At 49.4% G+C, this 19692-nt stretch overlaps 1 protein-coding gene across 5 annotated transcripts in view; it reads left to right on the forward strand.

The window, feature by feature from the left end:
• The window catches only part of LOC122388069 (serine/arginine repetitive matrix protein 2-like), a 119858-nt gene that overhangs the window by 72544 nt on the left and 27622 nt on the right, over nt 1-19692 (forward strand). For 4 of the 5 annotated variants that reach the window (XR_006257727.1, XM_043378850.1, XM_043378847.1 and 1 more), the window contains 5 exons: nt 656-849; nt 13094-13252; nt 14034-14156; nt 15614-15730; nt 17636-17748. Coding sequence is in view for 4 of the 5 variants with exons in the window: in XM_043378850.1 (XP_043234785.1) it covers nt 656-849; nt 13094-13252; nt 14034-14156; nt 15614-15730; nt 17636-17748 (706 nt within the window). In the remaining variant the exon portion in view is untranslated. The remainder of the gene's footprint in view (nt 1-655; nt 850-13093; nt 13253-14033; nt 14157-15613; nt 15731-17635; nt 17749-19692) is intronic. The other variant, XM_043378848.1, reaches the window with a different exon arrangement.

A 19692-nucleotide genomic window follows, 5' to 3' on the forward strand; every position in this document is an offset into this window, starting at 1 on the left:
GGGGGTTTCGGTTTCCAGGATAGGTGAGGCCCAGGAGATTGAACCAATTGTCTGTGTCGCGGCTCAGTCGTCAGGCTGGACCACACTGTCCCAGAACGATCCCTCCGCTAGATTGAATTGTGATACCAACCGGGTCAAGGGTTCTTGGAACTGGCCGTCCGTTATCTTCCACACAAAATTGCCAGCGTACCCCGGCAACATATCATTCCTTTGATAACGTTTCAAATTATTATTTGTGTTTCATTAATTGTTTACATCATAACTACTTCATAAATTATTTAGGTTTATTGCGTAGCTCTAATGCTGCTGAGTATCCATGACTCCATTGTCCATGACTCAGTTTATCTGTGACTACATGCACATTACGCACGACTCTTGAAGTACCAACGTTGACTGTCTTTCATCCCATAACATCTCGGTCAGACCATAGCGACTGTGAGTTTCCCTTTACTGACGGCTGTGACCGTGGCTGACACCAAATGCGAACTTTGGCTAGCCTATGACAGTGACTGATCCTGGCTCCTCTTGACTTGTGGCTGTGACGTGTAACTGACACTGTCTTTGACTGCCGGTACAGTGTGACTCGGATGTGACTGTGCCTCTGACTGTACTGCGCCTGTGACTGACCTGTGGCCGTGCCTGCGCTGCCCGCCAGTCCGCGGGCCAGCCAGGACTCGCTCTCCCGTCCGACGGACGCGGCCACCCAATGTACCATCTCGGCACGAGACCTTCCCGACGAGGAATCCGGCCTGTACAAGGGCCACTTTCCGGCCGCCCGCTGGCTCTACATCGGTACCGATGAGGAGCTGCGAGTGTGGCGGCGCGCTCCCCGACAGGCGACCCTATCAGGTGAGACGCGCAGGTCGTGTGACATCATTCAGGTGTGACGCCACGCAGGGGCGCCCGCAGATCGGGGTGATGTTATCGGCCCTCTGTGGCGGCGCGCGGCCTGTCACTATTCCGCGGCTGTCAGTATTCGCTGAGTGTGGAATTATGCCTGACTTGTCATCGCGAAAAGAAGACCAATAAATACCTCGGCTGCGACCACGCTAACTTCACTGCTAATTCCCTATTCGTACCGTCCCGACGGGCCCAAACTCATCACACTCAACGACCGCATCGACTCACTTCCCTCACACAGCAGGCGGAAAGCGGCCGTCTGTATTCATTGAATTCTGGCCGGCTGATCTTGGCCAAGTGACACAGGACGTCTCACAGGCTTGTGAGGTGTCGAGCGAGGCAGGACTCCAATCAGGGGTAGGTAATGGTTTTGTCAAGGGAAAATATGAATATTTTACTGATGCGATGCGCGCTGAAAAAGATTATGTATAGATAATGTATACTAGTAGGAAGGCATACCTACCCTATTATCTTATCACGATTACCAGTACTTATTAGGTGTAGAAAAGTATGAAAGCACCGACTTGACGATGTGCGACCATCGGCTGATAATATTATTTACAAGCGACACTTCCACCAACTCCCGTATCAAAGAATGCGCTCGACTCACCGCTCAGACCGTGATCAAATATCTCAGTGGCTACTGGCTTCGCTCATTCTTTTGAATCTTTTACGAGCACGTCCTCACCTTTAAAATGCATGGGGCAATTGCTGTGCGCAATATCCTCTTCTGCTGTCTTGGTACTTTTTTTTCTCTTTTTTCGTGAGCCCGACTTCAAAATTCATAGCCTTACGAGATTTGCGTTGCGACAGCCGACATGCCCACATTCTGTTGCGATCGTCACGGGATATTCTCTTTTGCGCGATTGAAGTTCTTGTGTCGTGCGGCACAGTATACACATCCAGGCGCATGAAGCTAGTGACATCTATGGACAGAAATAAGAAACACGTTATCATATACATACACCAGGTAGCAGCACATTTTGCATTCATTAAGCCTGTGACGTCATAAGCTTTAACACAAGCACGCAGCAAGGGGTGAGACTAAATGCTTACTTCGAAATCTAAGCTGCGTTGCGGCATTGGCGGTTATGTGCGGCGTGTATGCCGCATGATTAGTAAGCGGCGACCACTAAATTAAAAGCTCAATAGCTTTGACCTGTTTTCAATGGATAACACTGCATACCAAAAATGTCCATCGCTCTCGTCATAGAATATTTAGATTTAAATAAGTAACTTATCTACATCATTGTTTTGAACCAAATTAATACTATTAGGTATGCTATTAATAACCTTATGCTCATATTAGTAATTATATTCAAAAAGAAAAGTACAAATTAATATATTTCGACTTGCGCCTTCATCAGAATATCAGATGAATATTCTGATGAAGGCGCAAGTCGAAATATATTAATTTGTACTTTTCTTTTTGAATATAATTACTAATATGAGCATAAGGTTATTAATAGCATACCTAATAATTACATTCATTGCTCAAAAGTGCCATTGCAAGATTACAACCAAATTAATACTTTCAACTTGACCCTCGCCCGTATTGGTGTTTTTCCAGCCACGAACGCATAAGGTTTCGCCGTTTGCCGTTTCGCTTCTGATCAAGCTAGAGCTTCGCGGAAAAAAACGAGCGTGTTGCCCGTGACGAGAGGAAGCCGATGATACCCAACTTTAAGGTCCTAGGTCATCGGTTGACCTTCCAGGTCAGGTCAATGACTCAAAAGGCGGGAAAATTGGGACCTGTTAGAACGTCGTCGGTCGTAGTGTGGCTGCTATGGGGTTTTTCGGGGTGCTGATCACAAATATCATGCTAGTTTTGATCACAGATGATGTCTTCATTCATTTAGGCCAGGTCGGGTCAGGTCTGGTCAGGTCAACCAGTAGAGGTCCTGCCGGGTATTTGTAGTAGGTGGGGCATTCCACGTCAAATCGAACAAAAATCGGCTGTTTTGCACCTTACCATCAGCGATTTCATTATAAATTTGTGAGCGAGTTCCTGTGTGGCCCCGGACATTACATTGATGTTTTTTGCACATTCTGACCACAGGTCTTCTAAATATAGGGCATCAAATTTTTACAAAATGTTGCATCTTTATATTTTTGAACGCCTATAACTTTGGTTGTACTTGTTTGATTTGAATGAAATAAACCTTACTGTTTAGGTAATTTCTCAAGCATTTGTTTAGAATTGCACCTACTTAAATATATGACCTTGAAATTTGCTTAACTCTGTTCTTAAGCACAAATATTGAAATAGCAAAAAACACGTCACCTTCGATTTGGCTCATTTTCATATATTTTATTGCCTACCATATTCTTAACAACCTGTGAAAAAATTAGAGTGGGCCATTCATAAGTTTCGAAGAAAATTGCACATATGCAAAGGTATGTTAGCACGCGCAGTGAAGGGGAAGAGCGAATTTCGCCCACCCCTCCTGTTTACCGCCAATATCTCATAAGATTAATGCGAAATTAATTATGGCTACTTGTCAAGAATTGAATTGGACATCTCATCGTGCAAGCAATAAGAAAATCGGTTCACAACTGTTCTAGTAATAGCGGTGTAAAGTGAACATCCTGTCGCCGCGGCGACGCGGCGACTCGGCAGCCGGCGCCGACCGCTACGCGCCGCCTGAATTGTAGACTGTGCCGGGACGGAACGGAACGGTTCCGTCTTTACATCGCGCTCCCTACCGCTGATTACGTTCGATTCACGTCAAATTTTGTGAGAAGACTAAGAAATGTACAGGCAATCTTATGGTGAAAGAATTTTGAAAATCGGTTGGTAAACAATTGAAATATGAACGTGTAAACACAAAATTGTGATTGCTGTGTTTCCCGCATCGGCCGAGCCCGCCTCAGCCGGCGACATGTTACTCAATAGCAGGCCTCTAACTGCCATATTTATTATTGGATTAACTAGAAATTCCCCATACATACTAAAAAATGTATGTTCTTTCGTATAGTGAAGATCAAAAGACGTGAAGATATCGTTGCGTGATAATGTTTTCGTTGAATTTACTTCATGATGCATTTCCACACGGCTCAAAATTCACCGCAAAATACCGTTTGCCTGAGACACTTTTGCTATGGAACGTGAATGCTTGACTACGATGACTATGCATTTCCATTCTCGCAGAGTTTGGGATATCACTAATCCACTGGCGGATCCAGGGGGGGCCACCGGGGCCATGGCCCCCCCCCAAAAGCCTGAAAGGGGGGGCCAACATATCTTTTGGCCCCCCCCCCAAAACGCTTGGAGAAAAATTAATGTGAGAAGGTTGCGTAGTAGATACCTACTAGAATCAGCAGCGTGATTCAATAGCGTAGAGAAAGTCAGGGGCGCGGGAACTACTTTCAGACTGGGGGAGCACACCATAATAGAGATCAACCTAGGGTCCCCCCAAATCTAGTTTTCTCACCGGTTTTAGACCACTTATTTTTCATCCCTTGGCTTTTTCAACAAAAAAAGAAACAGTTGCAAAAAAGGACGGTATTCCGTTTGAAAGTGGGGGCCACCGGGGCCATGGGCCCAAAAAGCCTGAAAGAGGGGGCCAACATATCTTTTGGCCCCCAAAACGCTTGAAGAAAAATTAATGTGAGAAGGTTGTGTAGTAGATACTTACTAGAATCAGCAGCGTGATTCAATAGCGTAGAGAAACCCAGGGGCGCGGGAACTACTTTTAGACGGGGGGGGGGGGGGGAGGTCACACCATGATAGAGATCAACCTAGGATCCCCCAAATATAGTTTTCTCGCCGGTTTTAGGCCACTTATTTTTCATCCCTTGGCTTTTTCAACAAAAAAAGAAAACATTTGCAAAAAGGAGCGGTATTCTGTCTGAAAGTTGTGGGGGCACCGCCCGCACGGCCCCAGAGTTGGGGGGGGGGGGGGGGGCAAGCTGCCACCACTGCCCCCTCCCCCCGGTTCCCGCGCCTATGGAGAAACTACCGGGTTTACTAGCTTCCTTCATAAAGTGTCGTCATGTCTTATCGTCACCCGAGAAGGTCTTATTGCATAAATATCGATTGAGCTGTCAAGTTAACAAACTTGCTGTGGCAGCCTGACCTGACATGACCCGGCAACTTTTCATTCACGGAATATGCGCAATAAATTTTTTAGGAAAACTCACTGAGTTTTCGTTGAAAAAAAAACTTGTTTTGTTTCGTAATTGTACAAGAAGCATATGAGGGACCTTTTTGTCCCTTCCTGCGAAACGGTAAAAGACTTATTTCGGTCACAGCTCAGGCCAATCTCTAAGGGTCAGTCGGGTCACTTATTTCTTAAAAGGGTCCTTACGGCATCCAAGGACCAATTCCGGCTTTTGAGTGCGCCACATCAGCATTTGATGCTACGACAGATGTCGAAATCTGAATATATGTTACAGGCCGTATGAAAATTCGGTCCGTTTGCAAACGGCCTGGCCCAGTCAGGCCATATGAAACTACCTGAAAACACCGGCCGTTTGCAAACTATGACCTGAAATATCAGACCGTTTGAAAACGACCTAGTTAGTTTCGGCCTAGCGGATCCAGGGGGGCCACGGGGTCATGCCCCCAAGCCTGAAAGGGGAACAACATATATTTTTTGTCCCCAAAAACACTTAAGAAAAATGAATGTGAGAAGGGCGTAGTAGGTAGAGAGAAAATACCGTATCATTAAAAAATCTGTGAGCTTGATAAAAGTGTTGGTCTTGTCTTCACCCAAGAAGTTCTTATTGCACACTTTAACCATGGATGAAAGAACCTTCATCCCCTGGTTCTCCTTCATCCATGCTTTAACTCTCGATCGACGTGTGAAGTTATCGTGTAAGGTATCACCAGTATAACGCCTTATGGGGCGACTAACGGAGCGAGCGAGGGGGTGAGTCTTGCACGTGCGAAATTTCGAGGGGGTACCTCCAACTGACTTGTGCACGGCACCCTACTAACCGGTCTCTAGCGATGTGCCAAATTTGGGCACAATCGGCCCAGCCGTTCTCGAGATCTGGAAGCGGCACCCTGCACGTGCGCACGTGCAAAATGGGTCCCAACTGACTTGTACACGGCACCCTACTAACCGGTCCCAAACTGTGTACCAAATTTGAGCGCAATCGGTCGAGCCGTTCTCGAGATCTGGAAACGACCCCTGCACGTGCGCACGTGCAGCAGCACCCCAACTCTGGCACATGGATATGCAGTGCCTAGTGGGTGCCTACCTACATGCCAACTTTCAGCGTAATCGGCCAAGTAGTTACCGAGATATTGCAACAATTGCAAAACTGACACCTCTTCGTTTTGCACGTGGCACGTGCATAAGGGGTCACCCACATGCATCGGGAATAGTCCAATACTTGGTAGAAGGAATGAAGCTACCCTACAAAAATTACCGCATGTAAATCGGTCAAGTGGTTGCTGAGATATAAGCCTCGCAAAAGCGTCCGCACGGCCGGCCGGCCGGCCGGCCGGCCGGCCGGCCGGCCGCTCATACTCAGAAATTTCCGTTATTCTACGTAAGACTCCGCTCGCTTCGCTCGCTCCGTAATGAAGCCGATCGCGACGAAACTTTGGTACCCTCATGGTGACAAAGTCTGAAAATTTCATGACCCTGACCCAAGTGAACTTTGACTTGTGGCCTATTTCTCGAGACTGTTTGGCCATGTTGGAGGCCATGTTTGGCCGGAATAGCGATTCGGCGTATGTCGGCTCACATTATCCGCGCTTTTATAGTCTTTTCGTGGTAAAACGCTCAAACATGTGATATGATGTTGCTCCCACGCATTAGGGCGGATGCCAATGTCACCTTACGGTCAAGTCAGGTCATTGACCTTTGATGACCTCGGTGCACTTTTCCGAGTTTAACATGTTTCTAGGATAGTTTCGTTTAGCTGATTTTGAATTTAGCATTTTGCAGCCATTTGAACATTTACGAAGTAGTTTTGATGCCTTCGTATCATGTTACGTAGCTGCCAGTGGTAGTGGACACCTGCTATACGGACGCCCATAAGTACTCCTACTGGTTGATCTGACCTGACCTGCCCCGACATGGTCTAAACGCATGAAGACATTATCTATGATCCAAACTAACATGAAATTTGTGATCAGCACAAAAAAAAAACGGACGCCATTTAATTGCGTCCCAGAAAAGCTATTTCTGGCACCTAAAAGCTGACTCGCCCCAAAATTGGTCCTCAGCACCTATTTGGTGGATACCAGCACCAATCATGGAAAATGACCTTAATTAGCTGTTTCTGGCACCTATTCATCGGTACGCCTTACTCTTTTTTCTGAATCTGGCACCTAAATGCTGAGCGTAGCACCAATCTAGTAGAAAAATGAACTACTGGCTGGTAGAATCATGTTGTTCTGGTATAATGACCCCTGGTGTCTAGCCTAAAGGTTGCCAGTGCAGTTACACTCTAAGACAGCCCCGTAGTGATCTCAGCATTGTATATGACGTTTAAGTAAGCAAATAATATTGATTTGTTTGAAAAAAAAACAATGTCATTTAAATATTTAAAAGTATTTATTTGTAATGCTTAAAGGGAAACATTTTTGTGAGTAATTGTCTCGATTTTGACCATTAAAACGGGTATTGTATTTTTTGACGTCATCAAATAGCTCCAAAAAAGAAATGTAATGTTTTCATTCCGTTCAAGGCCGCTGAAGAAACGCGGGATCTTGCGTGGGACATTGTCCGTTGTTTGCCGCGCAGAGTTGTGCCTTGGTTGTGCCTTTTTCATCCGTTTCTTACTTATGTCATATGTGTGCATGAAGCTTTGATTTTGTTTTTGGTTATTGTGTGGCCGGTCAGTCAAACGCCCCTGTAGAAACCGGATGCTGCGTTTGATCGAGATGGAGTCAGACGATGATTGCAGAAAGCTAATAATAATGAAAAGAGGGCCGGTTGCGTGGCATGTCTGTTCAGAGTTGACATTTTGCTTTACTCCAGTTTATGACCTGAGAGCCTGGCTGGAAGTGATGGATCCAAACTTTTCACGTTAAAATGGCTGAGGGTGCAATAATCTCTAGTCTCTACATAGCGGGCTGGTATAGGAGCGTCTTGCTATGCTGCACCATAGCTGGCTAGTGATTCTCTTTTGGCTAGAAATGGCATTAATCATTATCTCCTCTGGCGAAAATGGCACTTGACATCACCGAATGCAACGTTCATGTTGTTAGGATACATAAAATCAGGAAGATTACGCGAATTAGGTAGGCAAACGTGGAATAAAATAGGTGCTGGATGTTTTGGTTTTGGTGCTGAATCAGCAAACAGCAAATACGGAGTTCAACTAGACGATCTGGCAACTTTAGGCTGTGTGGAAGCAATTAGGTGCCAGATTCAGATATTAGGGTCGAATAAGCATTTTGGGGCTGATCAGCAATTAGGTGCCAGAAACAGCTTTTTAGGGACCAGAAACAAATATTCCCAAAAAAAAAACGTATTACAGCCTTACTTTAGGAGGTTCTGACAGGTCCTGATTTTCCCGTCTTTTGGGTCTGTGACCTGACCTGGGCGGTGTTTCACGGCACGCTGCCAGCCGCTGCCAGCGCTGATGGCACTTTTGGTTTCAATGGAGACATCAACAAGCCTATACCCACAACACTACCGAAGGCTGACCTTAGCTCGCGGAATGCGCTGTCAGCGGCTGTCAGCACGACCGTGAAACACCGCCCTGGAAGGTCAACCAATGACCAAGGACCTTAAAATCGGGTATCATCGGCTTCGTCTCGTCACTCACGGGCAACACGCCTGTTTTTTTTCCCGCGAGCTCTAGCTTAATCAGGGGCCGAACGGCAGGGGGTCCAACCGACACCTCCCAGCCCGCGAAGGCTGCGCCACGCACCGACCCGGAGCGGGCTAATTGGTCGACAAAAGCAATTTGAAGTGTTTTCAAAGTAATATTTAGGCTCGGGTTGGGTGGGCTACCATTTCTATTTTTTATTTATTTTTAGTTTAAAAAAAAATATCGTTTCAGGGCTGTGACGAAAAAATAAGTGGCCTAAATCCCATGAGAAAACAGGATTTGGGGGTACCCTAGGTTTGGTTACTTGCAGGAGTTGGCCCCCCCCCAAAACGCAAGTCTGGATCCGCCAGTGCACTAATCAGCAATCATTCATTTCAGAAAGTGTGCACAAGCAAGCATGTCTTGACTCTGTCTTTCAAGGTCACGCGCGGTTGCGTGATGTTGATGCATGAAAACGGCGTTTGCCGCGAAAGTTATGAATGGCCCACTCCAATTTTTTCACAGATGGTTAGGAACATTGTGACGGACATAATATGTAAAAATCACTCAAATCGAAGGTGACGTGTTTTTTGCTATTTAATTTTTTCTGTTTTAATTCAAGGTCAAATGTACTTCAAGGTCACTTCAATTTAATTTCATAATCAAAAATCAAAGCTTTATCGATTGTCTATAAGACCCTGTTAATATCATTTTGATACCAGAAAAGGAACCAGAAATATAGCCATTTAAAAAATCGATGTGTGGCATTTTTCGCTATATTCGATGACCTATATCTCAGCGATACGTTATCAAATTTCGAAAATATTATACGTAACTCAGTTTTGAACCATGCCCAGTCTGCCTACAAATTTTCAGAAAAATCGAAGGGGGTGACGGATTTCGGTGTTTGATTTGACGTGGAATGCCCCAGGTGTCAACCGCCTCTGACAGCCTCGTAACATGTTACGAAGGCACCAAAACTACTTTGTAAACGTTCATGTGGTTGCTTTATTCGAATTCAGCTCGAAAAACTGGCCTAGAAACATGTCAAACTCGAAAAAGTGAACCGAGGTCACCAAAGGTCAATGAACTGACCTTCAGGTGACCTTGACACCCACCCTAATGCATGGAGGCAACATCATATCACATGTTTGAACGCTTGAAACCACGAAAAGACTGCAAACGCGCTGCTAATGCGAGCCGACATACGCTGAATCGCGGATCCGGCCAAACATGGTCTCGAAAAGTAGGTCACATGTCAAAGGTTATTTGCGTCAGGGTCATGAAATTTTCAGGGTAGGTGTACAGTAAAATTGATCAACGCGAGGGTACTAAATGTTACGTCGTGATCGGCCGCTTTTTACGCGAGTTATTCGCGAAAAATCGAGGGGAGTCCGTTCGACCCCCCCCCCCTAAAGGGCGAGGGTTAACTCACAGTCCGAACTCCGGACAAGTTCGGTCTTGTTTGTGAATTTGTCGGAGCATCACCTAAATCTAGTGGAGAGATGATGGAGGGAGGCTAGGCTTTTAAGGAGGGAAGGGAGTCGGTGACGGTCAGGGCCACTACAAGCAGAGCAGTCATAAGCTGGTGACAGGGCTGACATACCATGTTTTGATAGCATGACTGAAACAGACTTTTTGGGTAGCCAGGAAATCGCATGTAAGAGCCTATTGAAATTCTTACATCGGCCTTTATATGCACCAGTCGTATACAGGTGCGGGATTTGGCATATACGATTTCCAGACAATCGAAAGACGGTTTGGAGCCAACGAAGGAAGGAATGAGTGAGTACTAAGTTGAAAGCATTAATTTGGTTCAAAATGATGATGCAGATAACTTAGTTATTTAAATCTAAATATCTTATGACGAGAGCGATTGGCATTTTTGGTATGCAGTGTTATTCATTGAAAACAGGTTGGCGCGGGTCAAGTTGAAAGTAGGTATTAATTTGGTTCAAAACAATGATGCAGATAAGTTAGTTATTTAAATCTAAATATCCTATGACGAGAGCGATGGACATTTTTGGTATGCAGTGTTATCCATTGAAAACAGGTCAAAGCTATTGAGCTTTTAATTTAGTGGTCGCCGCTTACTAATCATGCGGCATACACGCCGCACATAACCGCCAATGCCGCAACGCAGCTTAGATTTCGAAGTAAGCATTTAGTCTCACCCCGCAGCAAGTCCTTATTTTTCTCTAATTTAGTGGCAGGCTGCTTTCTAATTCGTCCGATTTGATGACGCAAAAAGATTTCAGATATACTAATCAAAGACCGTCAGTTTCAAGGTCATTCGTTGTGATTCGTTACCACACAAACTTGCGCGCGCGCGTGAATGTGTGGGTGTCTCGTGTTTGCTCGCGATGTTAGGTGGTATGTGTTGCCTCTTATACGGCCTTGTGTGTTGCTAAGTTATGTAGCAGATAAGGAAACTTGGTTATCAATGACTGGTGAGTGCTAGGCTGACCTTGGGCTAACAGAGGATGTGACAAAAAGAAATATGTAGGCCTCCATATGCCCTCGCTGCTTGCGCTATGTGCCAAATTGAAATATGCATTTGTTATGTCATCTTGATTAGCATTGATATGCCACCCTTTGTAGGTGTTTTATTTTCTCTTGGCTGTCCTTTGTCTGCCGCGTCTGTTTAGCAAGCCTGCCATTATAGTTCCACTGTGGGATAATCGAATTCGAGAACGAGCACAGGTAGGTGCCTAGTAGCCTTGCTAATAAACTGATAGTGGTCCTAATTTGAATTTTGATTGAATGCATTTTCATCACTAGGCTACATTTTTAGCGTCGCACCTATTGGGCGCCTGCATATTTTTAGGAGAGAAATGGTGTTAGATCAATGTGCAGGCAATACCTAGGCATCAAATTGTGAACGTTTTTGCACTCTTGAAAATTCAGTCTAGACCGACAGATCTCTCATTTGCCTGTGCAGTGGGTGGTTACGATCAAGAAGTTGTTACGAGCACGGCTCCCGTTTCCGTCCCGTGGAGGTCTGGCAGACTGTAGGTTCTGTCAGGCTGCACGACGGGCACGACGCACGTCCTGCTGTGGCGGTGTGTTGAGAGAGAATAGATCCTGTCGATAGAAACTTGTTTCAGTGCATATAAGAGGGGCATCTTAGATGTCCCTGATCTTGGCTTTGGTCATATCATTTGGCGCTGAATTTGAGACAACACCATTTTGGTGACTTCCTCCCACTTTTCGCTCAGGTAGGACCATTATAGAGTTCAGTGGGTAGGACCTACGCTGCGACTGTGCAATGCCCGCCAGTTCAGTTAATAATGCAAGGCTAATGGAGACTATGTGGGCCACGAGGGCGGTGTACCGCATGTACCGCTCATTCTCGGTACCCACAGCGCAATGCCATTGAGTGTTCGATCTAGCGTGGGCCCGTGATTACGCTAATGGCATTCACTGATTACCTGTTGGGCTAATATGATCAACCGTTGCATTATGCTGGCTCGGCGGCCTAAAGGTAGACGCGCGGCGTAACTAATTAAAGGGACCCTCCCACCTTCAAAAAAGTTTATGAATTGGCATGAAAGTGATGTCGCTCGGTTCAGAAAGAGCGAAAACGAGTAACTACCAAATTTCACCGAAAAATATTCACCGGTTTTCAAGATATTAGACTTTTACTTTTGTTTACTTTTTTGGGATCTCCGCTGTTTCTAGCGACTTTATTTTAGAAGTGCGGCGTTTGCGGCAGATGTTGCGCGCAAATAGCATATACCACCGCGTGCTACAAAACGTTTTAGTCAAACATTTGAAAATCGTTAGATATTTGCGCTGACGTCACACATTCAGAGGGGTATTCCTAAGCATTAGCCCCTCTGAATCAAAATGCTGCAATTTTGAAATTCAATATCTCCGATTTAAGGCATTTCTCGATGTTGTGAGTGCCGAAACCGGTAATTGTGAGCCAGGGACCCCATTTTGGCTATCTCAACTCAAATCTAATGTTAAGGTGGGAGGGTCCCTTTAACATCAGGCGGGAGGTGCTTGGAGAGCCGTAGCACAAGATCAAACGTCGCCGCGGGGACGCCGGCGTTTAGTTGCAATCATCCCAACACGTGCACGGTGCGACTAGCGAAACAATATTGCTGACATTGAGTGCCTGTTCCCACAGGGTCGGCTGGTAAACCAGCCGACTTGGCATATTTCAGAACTCTTGTCTGAAAATTAAGCATGTTTAGACGTGTCGAATGAAGTTGATGCGATCTGAAACCGCGTGCTTTGCAATGATGCGTTTCTGGTGTGTCTGACCTGAGCTGACTAAGCCCCACGCGGACGCTGTGTCTGAATAACCCACGCTCTGCCTGAATGAGCCACGGCGTGTCCAGTTGACCCACAGTGTCTGATTGACCTCCGCCGTGCCTCCCTGAACTCCGCTCTGTCTGCCTGTCTCACTCACCGTCTGCCTGTCTCACGCCGTTCCTCACTGAACCCCACTCTCTCTCCGTTGCAGAGGAGCCGACTGCGTCGACACCGCTCGCCCGGTGTCCCTCCACCGAGTCAACCGAGAGTGAGCGGGAGTTCCGGCGGCGCTACCAGGCCATCTCTCACAGGATGGTGCACAGAAAGTCGTCCGGACACATGTTCACCCACTCGGCCGGCGGCACGTTCGGTGAGTAGCGTGTGCCTTGGAATTTAACTTCGGCTTGGGGCACGTTTTGTAGATGCCGGCGCGCTCTGCTGTGTTATGGAATAGTCGCTTACGGTGCAACTTGGCTAGATAGTGGCTGAGTGTAGTTTCTGGCGTGTTTTGCATCTAACTCAATTAAAGGAGTTCAGACTAGGTATGTGACTTAAATTTCGGTAGACGAGCTCAGTATTTAGCAGCATTGTTGTTTTTCTCGCTGATAGGCTTCGTTCCACTCTGTGCGCCCCGCGGCTGTTACCACATTTTGTGTTTGCCGGCCCGCTCGCGTGTGTGCTGCGTTCGCCGCCGTCCGAGCTCGCGGGAACGCTGATGGTGCCGATTCGCCGGGCCCGCCTCCCAACAAAAGCCCACTTTCGCCGGCGTCGGCTATAAACGTGACGCACATGCAACGCCGCGGCCCGCCAATTTCGGCCAAATGGCTGGGAATGAACGCTGGGGAGCTCCCTCAGGACAGGAGATTTTCGTTGTTACTAATGATACACTCGCTCACATCTCCCGCGAATATGAGGTCTTCGTATTGCACGACACGATATGATAGTTTCCATGGCTTTCGGAACGATGCAGCTCTCTGGACAATTTGTGCCCGCCATCATGAACGTCCTCCCTTATAACTCTCTTCATCTTCCCCCTGTGACCTGATTGCATTTTACCTGTCCGTGTTCTGCTGACCCTAACCACGCCTGATCGGTCCCAGTGACCTCCCGTCCTCTGCCGTCTCCGTGTCCCTCCTCTCCTCTCTCTCCAGACCCGGGCCTGGAGCCGGCCTCCCTCCGTCAGCGTCTGGAGGCCACTCTCCGGCAGGCGGCCATCACCTGCGCGCGGCTCCACTGCAGTCTGGAGACGCGCCTGCGCCCGCTGCGCCGCCTAGGTACTGAGAGGGACCCGCACGGGAGGGTCAGTCTGCTGAACAGTGTGAGATATCCGCAATTATCGGACAGAGGCGGCGGCTGAGTAATTCTGGTAACACGTCGTGCGCTGAGGCTGACGTTGCCATTAGCGATGTCAGTTCTTAGGGGTGGAATGTGTGGATATTTATTTTGTTTCTCCATGTTATATAACTGTCCGCCGTTATATATTTTTGCTGTGCGCAGGTTAGCGAACGTAACTCAATAAGCTGTAGGCCCTGGGGCCCTGACGGCGTAAAATCATTTATGACACGGCGCAGTCTGCCTGTAAGCCAATCAAAGATTAGATGCCACTGACGTGTTCGATCCACCGCCGCCCGCTAGTTGGTGTAAGATCATTATCAGATTGGCAGTAATGATTGGCGGCGGTGCACCAGTGGGCGCTGAACCTGGGGGAGGGGGTCGTACCCAGTGGGGGCGCCGACCGGGGCCCGGGGGGGGGGGCAGGGTAGGGCGGATCCCACACCATTAGTCGCCGTCACGTGGGCTGTCATGTATAAGAGGCGGGGATACTACCATCTCGCCGTCTCCAGAGGCCTATCTGTATGCAGTGGGTACAGTCGGGCGGCAGACGCGACTAACTAGTGGCAGTGTGGTGACACGACTCTGACACCGGGTCGGGCACGGCTGGCTGTGGGTCACTTACTTAGCTAGCTCCCCGTGGAGCTGGTGAGTGTGAGAGAGGTGCTGAGAGGTGTAGCCGACGAGTTGGCTGAAACCACGGCGAGTGGCATGTAAGTCCTGGCGATTAGGGCAACTGTGGCTAGCGGGCTATGACTTGAAAGGGGGTCGTGATGGCAAGAACTGAACAGTTAGGCCTAATCCATCGTCTCGCTAGCTGCCTTTATGTATAAACCGTTAGCAATGCACTCATCCTAAAATCCACAGTCTTACATGCTATTTTCAGTCATGCGACCTTTAGGTTTGTTTGATCTCTTTATTGTATTTCAATCCAGGATTGATGTTGAATCGAGCTTTCAACTCAGAATCTTCGGTTTAAAAAGCTAATATCAAAACTTCAAAGGATTCTGTTAAACCTCATTAAGAAATGTAAACGTTTCCAGGATTTTTCGATTTTTACATAGTTTGTCTTGTTGAATGTGAGCCCCAGAGCCGGAGGGATGATAGGAAATATAGGGGGAGACATTGATGTGGGCGGCTGTCCTGATGCGCCGCCGGGACTGAGCCCGTCCAGTGGACAGGCCGACCGTTTCTTATAGGTATCTTGGGCCGACCAGCCCTGCTAATGGTCACCCCACCGCACGTGAGTCGCTCCTTAGGAGCTACCCACGTTGGATAAAGGTGACCGTCCAGACCGGATGGAAAATGACGGACCGGTGGCGCCCTGACCCCGTGTTGTTTCCCATATACTCTGGTCCTGACCTGACTTGACCTGACCCCCGTCCCCCTCATGCCACAGCCGGCGACAAGACGGTGATGATGCAGAAGTGCAGCGGCGAGTTCGGGTTCCGCATCCACGGCTCCCGACCCGTGGTCGTATCGGCTATCGAGCCCGGCACGCCAGCGCAGCTGTCAGGTAAGCCATGCCGCCGCGCGCAAACGTACGCAAACACGCACATATGGGGTGTGGGAGGTGGTTTCAGTGGGTAGCTTGGAAGTATGTATCTTGCAGAGTGCAGACTATTATGGTGTTTATTTGTTCTCTGTTGTGAGCAGTCAAATTTGCGGTCCCGGAGCTAAGTTAGGGCGGTTACGACCGCTTTTCGCCGGTTAGCTGTTGCCAACCGTGCCTCACTCTAGTGCAAACCACATCAATCCAATAGAGAGTGGCTGCGGGTATGCCCGCCCCGTCGAGTGTGGTCGGTCGCGCCTCGTGTTTGTGGTGTCGGTGTCGGTCGGCACGCCACGTGCCGTGACCTACCTACCGCCCAGCGGTGGTCGGTGCGGCGGCCGTTTTCGGCGGGGTAATTACCGGGACTCGCACCAGGCTGGCCGTCCACGACATTGGTGATCCGACCGGGCTGCTGACCAGCCGGCCGGCTGTGCCGCGGTGGCCGAGCGCAGGTAACCGGCCTGTGTGCACTGTGGCGTGAGCAAAGAGCTGGGGGAGACCGCGGCACACACAGCTCCCAGCTGCCGGGCCGCGCTCACCGTTTGTACATACTCAATAACTGCACAGAGTTTTCCCTCGCGCGGGCTCCGATATTCCCAATCTGTCAGTGACGCCGTGTCTTTCTCCGCTCCACTGTTTCAGTGTCCAATATACGCTGTGTGGTCGACCTTGATGTAGGACACTGGACACTGAATATTCTCAATATCACTTTATGACATATGTTTGTCATGGTAATACGCAGCGTCACTGAGGTGACCGATGACGCGTGTAAGCACATCCTGATGTTCCTGTTCTCTGCCGTTCTGATGGTCTCCTACTATCCATCAGGCGGTTCCGTGGACGTTCCATCACCCCATTTCCCAGCGCAGTGGCCGCGCCGGTCGCTCGGAATTCTGTCCCGGTCGTGGCTCTGTTTTTGTTCGCCACTGTCCGTGCCTGTTTGGGCGTGGCGCTTCCCCAGCGGAGACCCGCCCTCCCAGTGACCGTGTTCTAGTTGATGACGGCCGGTCACGTCATCAGCAGGCGTCATCGCCGTCAGTGGCGGTGTCTCGCGGGACGGAGAGAGCGGGGAGTCGGGGAGAGAGCAGAGGAGGGGCGGCAGAGTGACACGGCAGAGGGGCGGCTGAGCGGGCCGGAGATGCAGCGGCGCTGGCGGCCCGGCCGACGGGCGCCGCACGGCCGGCCGCCGCTCTGATCGATGTCATGTGCGGCCGGCCCCGACAGCGGCCACCGCTGCCGGACTGGCCGGAGCCCGTCCCGTCCCGTCCCGTCCCACTGAGCGCGCCGACCGCCGGCGGCGACTGCGCGTGGCTGGGCCGGCCAGATAGAGCAGTTTATGCGACAGGTCAAACTATATGAGACGGCGCGCCGGACCCGTCATTGTGCCGCTGAGCTCGCCGGAGACAGATAGGGTTTGTAGGGGGATATATTCACTCCCACATAGACATACCACACACACACTATCTCGCGTACGGCGCCGTGGCCCGGCCACGCTGCCTGCGTACTGAGTCGCCGTCAAACGCTGCTCTGGTGCTGCCGTCTACCAGGGCTGAACCGGGTAGCTGTCTGCCATGGCATGGACTGCTGCTGATAATCTGCTTCGAAGAGTGTTGCCGATTCTCGATCTCAGAGTGTTCGTCTCGATCTGAGTCAAGTCTGACTCAGTGTGTTATGGTAGATGGTCTTATTCTGTCTTTGCACAAACCACGTGTCAAGTCTGACCCAATCTGTCCAACCCGGCCCTGGCTGAGCCATTGAACTAATGTCGCCCCGTATTCTCTCTTAGATGCTTTCTTCTGCCGTTTATCATTATGAGACGTCATACTACTTAGAGTCTGTCTCTGACTCCAGTGCCTATGTCTTCCACAGGTCTGCAGGTGGGCGACATCATCGTCTCCATCAACGGCAGCCGGGTGCTGGACTCGAGTCACGGTGATGTGGTCCGGATCGCGCACGCCGCCTCCGACCAGCTGCAGCTCGAGGTGGGACCAATAGCTACTTATCTCTGGGTACATTCACATTAATATGCTCATTGGTTTTCAAACGTGTGCTCTAAATCCCGTTGATAGCGGTACTTTTTTGCCAAGCTATTTGTTTTTTTTTTTGTCGAATTGCTTCAGAGTGTCAACACTGAAGTCTGTTTTCTTTTGTACGTGACCGATCTGCCAGCTTGTGTGGCATTCTTTCCGTGGAAGAAGAAATGTGTTATCAGTGTGTTGGCGACGGCCATTTTATCAGAAACTTCTGGTGGTCGCTGGCCGCGCTTCTGAAGGACTTTGTTGGTCGCTCGTCACGCGCGGCTGGAGCGTAACCAAGGCTTTCCTCCGACTATCCGCTCAGTCGGCTCAGGCCCGGGTGACCTACGCCCGGGTGGCCTACGCCCGGCTGACCTACGCCCGAATTGCCTACTCCATCGAATGTCTACGCCCGGGTGACCTACGCCCGGCTGACCTACGCCCGAATCGCCTACTTCATCGAATGTCTACGCCCGGGTGACCTACGCCCGGCTGACCTACGCCCGAATCGCCTACCCCATCGAATGTCTACGCCCGGGTGACCTACGCCCGGCTAACCTACGCCCGAATCGCCTACTCCATCGAATGTCTACGCCCGGCTGACCTACGCCCGGCTGACCTACGCCCGAATCGCCTACTCCATCGAATGTCTACGCCCGGCTGACCTACGCCCGGCTGACCTACGCCCGAATAGCCTACTCCATCGAATGTCTACGCCCGGCTGACCTACGCCCGGCTAACCTACGCCCGAATCGCCTACTCCATCGAATGTCTACGCCCGGCTGACCTACGCCCGGCTGACCTACTCCATCGAATGTCTACTGCTCCCCTCCTGTCCGATTAAAGAGTGAAGATTTCGCATACCAAAGTGACCCTTCCGGGGGAACCGGCACCCGCAAGTCAGGTAACAATGGGAAGGGTCGGAGGGACCGACCGCCGCGCCGCATGGTGACAGGTGATTCCCGGGACGTCCGAGCGTCGCCTTTCAGACGCATCGCCGCCTCCCCCCCCCCCCCGCCGCGCCGTGCCGCGCCGCACAAAGCAGACGGACCCTGTCGCGGAGCGAACTACCCGACCAGGCTGTCATCATCGGCGGAGAGCCTGAACTGCTTTTTTTTTTTTAATCGTTGAGCTGATCAAGCTTGAGTAGCCATGCTTGCGTATTTCACGCTTCAGCCCTGCTGTGAGCCATGTTTTATGATTTCTCATTTCAGATCTTAACAATGATCTTAGGTAGGAAGAACCGTGAGAAACGCCCCTCCCCCTTAGCCCTCGCCGGTATAAGGGGGGGGGGGGGGTCGAACAGCCCCCTCTCGGTTTTCGATAATAACTCGTGTAAAAACTCGCTGATCGCGACGGAACTTTCATTACCATCGCGTTCATCAATTTTACACCTACCCTAACAATTTCATGACCCTGACGCAAATGACCTTTGACCTGTGACCTTTTTTTCGAGACCATGTTTGGCCGGAATCGCGATTTGGCGTATATGTCGTCTCCTCTTAGCCGCGCGTTTGCACTCTTTTCGTGGTTTCAAGCGTTCAAACATGTGATATGATATTGCTCCTATGCGTTAGGGTGGGTGTCTAGTTCACTTGAAGCTCAGGACAGGTCACTGACCTTAAATAAGCTCGGTTAAATTTTACATGTTTCTAGGCTAGTTTTTTTTTAGCTTAATTCGAATTTAGCAACCATATGAGCATTTACGAAGTAGTTTTGGTGCCATCGTAACATGTTACGAAGCTGTCAGAGGCGGTTGACACCTACTACGAATACCCGGCAAAACCACTACTGGTTGACCTGAACTGACCTGACCCGACCTGGCCTAAAAGCATGAAGACATCATCTGTGATAAAAACTAACATGATATTCGTGATCAGAACCCCGAATAACCTCGTAGCAGCCACACTT

This window comes from Amphibalanus amphitrite, unplaced genomic scaffold (assembly GCF_019059575.1).
Source record: "Amphibalanus amphitrite isolate SeventyFive unplaced genomic scaffold, NRLGWU_Aamphi_draft 000307F_arrow, whole genome shotgun sequence".
Lineage (NCBI taxonomy): Eukaryota > Metazoa > Arthropoda > Thecostraca > Balanomorpha > Balanidae > Amphibalanus > Amphibalanus amphitrite.